This window comes from Octopus bimaculoides, chromosome 28, assembly GCF_001194135.2.
Source record: "Octopus bimaculoides isolate UCB-OBI-ISO-001 chromosome 28, ASM119413v2, whole genome shotgun sequence".
NCBI lineage: Eukaryota > Metazoa > Mollusca > Cephalopoda > Octopoda > Octopodidae > Octopus > Octopus bimaculoides.
In genome coordinates this window covers 6055371-6057744 of record NC_069008.1, presented here as the reverse complement: position 1 = coordinate 6057744, position 2374 = coordinate 6055371, and the positions used below count along the sequence as shown (strand labels likewise).

At 41.7% G+C, this 2374-nt stretch overlaps 1 protein-coding gene across 1 annotated transcript in view; it reads right to left on the bottom strand.

The window, feature by feature from the left end:
• Positions 1-68: 68 nt before the first annotated feature.
• The window catches only part of LOC106875121 (thioredoxin-like protein 1), a 9302-nt gene continuing 6996 nt past the window's right edge, over positions 69-2374 (bottom strand). Inside the window, exons 5-8 of the mRNA XM_014923103.2 lie at positions 1985-2051; positions 1092-1264; positions 636-740; positions 69-100 (exon numbers count right to left, since the gene is read on the bottom strand). Of these exons, the coding sequence (XP_014778589.1) occupies positions 71-100; positions 636-740; positions 1092-1264; positions 1985-2051 (375 nt within the window). The 3' untranslated portion in view covers positions 69-70. The remainder of the gene's footprint in view (positions 101-635; positions 741-1091; positions 1265-1984; positions 2052-2374) is intronic.

Here is a 2374-nt window from a genome sequence, read left to right as displayed (position 1 = left end):
GGGGGGGGGGGACATTGTTCTATATCAGCTGGAGCATTGCGTTTTTTTTTCTTTTATTTTCCTTCCTCTTCTAATGGCTTTCACCTTTCTTACCAGCAACCTGAAACAAAAAAGAATAAAGTGTTAAATACAGATGTGTGTGTGTGTGTTCATGTGCATGTTTATGTGTGTGTGTGTTAAATGTCTGAGTGTTTGTAAGTGTATGCGTGCATGCATGCAGGTGTACATATCTGGGACTATGTCCGTGTGTGCATGCATATCTCTGTGTGTGTGCATGCACATCTGTGTGTATGTGTCTTAGGACTGTCACAAACCTGACAGATTCATTAACAGACTTCGTCGGAAATAGACAAGGGTTGGGGACAGGGAAAGCAAAGCATGGTGATGATGACTATGGTGGTGGTGATGATGATGATGATGATGACTATCGTGGTGGTGGTGGTGGTGGTAGTAACAATGATAGTGTAGGACACTGATGATGATGGCTGTTACATTTTACTGACAACCAGCATTAATTAACAGATCATTAACTGATTGATTTATCTGCAGAGATTTAATGCTTTCCATCCAGCAGTTACAGAGAACCGACTGGGAATGAGAGAAACAAGAAAACGGGGGGAAATAAATTGGCGTACCCTTTTGAAATCAGACATATCTGTTGAAGATACAGGGGTTCCTATAAAACACAAGTAATCTAGTTGTGTTGTGTCCATTCCCTGTTGATTGTCTTTCATGAATATCTGTGGAGAGAAAGAAAGAATGAAAACAAATCACAAAGTTATTTACCGAAAATGAACAATGTAGCACTACTACAAGGAGGTAGTGAAAAGTTCCTGGCTTTAAGGATATTACGAAAGGCCTGGTCGGAGGCCTAACCTTTCTGAGTTCTTTTACTGCAATAAGTGTGTGAATCTGAGCAGGGGAATACGTTAAATAAAATCATAATTAACTGATTCTCCTGTATTTTCTTTTACCCAAAGCCAGAAACTTTTCAGCACGTCCTCTCGTGTGTGTGCTGGTGTAATACCAGCCACTTTACAGTGTACTGGGTGCATTTTTTTTGTGATATGTATGTATATCTGTATACTTACTGTGATGTTCTGAACATTCTGGAACTTGACATAGCGCAGTGGAATGGTCGTACAATTTTCTAAGTCTGATGCTTCTATACTCAGGGACTGGACAGGTTCCATGCCTTCAGCCTGGTCAAAGTCAAGGGTCCGTGGCTGGTTTATAAACAGTTTTATAGTTTTGGGCCCGTTTTCTGAATATAATATACAAAATAACAATATTACCAACAACAACGACCTAAACAATGCTTTCAAATTTTGGTACAAGACCAGTAAGTGACCAACAACAATATTTTTTTACCAGAGTCACTTGACCAGTGGCTCCCAACCCTTTTTTTTTTCGATAGACCCTTTTGATTTCTATTTTATTCAACTGGTCCCCACTAGTCATTCAATGTTTAAAAAAAACATTTTTGTAATTAGATAACTATGGAGGGAACCTGTAGAAGAGGTAGACATAGGAGGAGGTGATGAAGCGTGATCTTTGAGCGTTGGGCCTCATGGAAGCAAAGTGACCGAGACCTTTGGCAATATGCCATGCTTGAGAAGAAGACCCATCAAGCCAAGTGAAATCGTAGTCATGGCTGATGCCAGTGTTGTGTAACTAGCAGCCATGCTGGTGGCATGTTAAAAGCACCCTTTAAAAGTTGGAGGCAGTGAGAAGTGTCCGAGACCCTTAGGAATATACCATGCTTGAGAGGACCTGTCGAGCCAGGTGAGATCATAGTCGTGGCTGATGCCGGTGTTTCGTAACTGCCACTCGTGCCGGTGGCACCTAAAAAGCACCCACTGCACTCTTGTAGGGGTTGGTGTTAGGAAAGTAGAAACCAAGAGAGAGAGAGAGAGAGGTAGTAAACAAAATGAATATGTAAATACCCAACAGCTGAGAGGGGAATTTCAAGTCTATTACTTACCTAATGGTCCCATCAATTTGAACGAGTGTAACCGGACAGGTTGGTTGAAACTCACAAATAGGATAAGCTGAAACAACAAAAAACAACAACAATAATAATGAATTCAAATTTTTGGCACAAGGGCAGCTCGAGTGAGGGAATTAAGTTGATTACATCGACACCAGTGTGTAGCTGGTACTTATTTAATCAACCCTAAAAAGGATCACTGCCAGAGCAGCTGTCTGGCTTCCATGCTGGTGGCACGTAAAAAGCACCATTTGAGCGTGATTGTTACCAGCGTCACCTTACTGGCACTTGAGCCGGTGGCACGTGAACAAAACATTTGAGTGAGGTTGTTGCAGGTGGCACATAAAAAACACCATTTGAGTGTGGCCGTTGCCAGTACCGCCA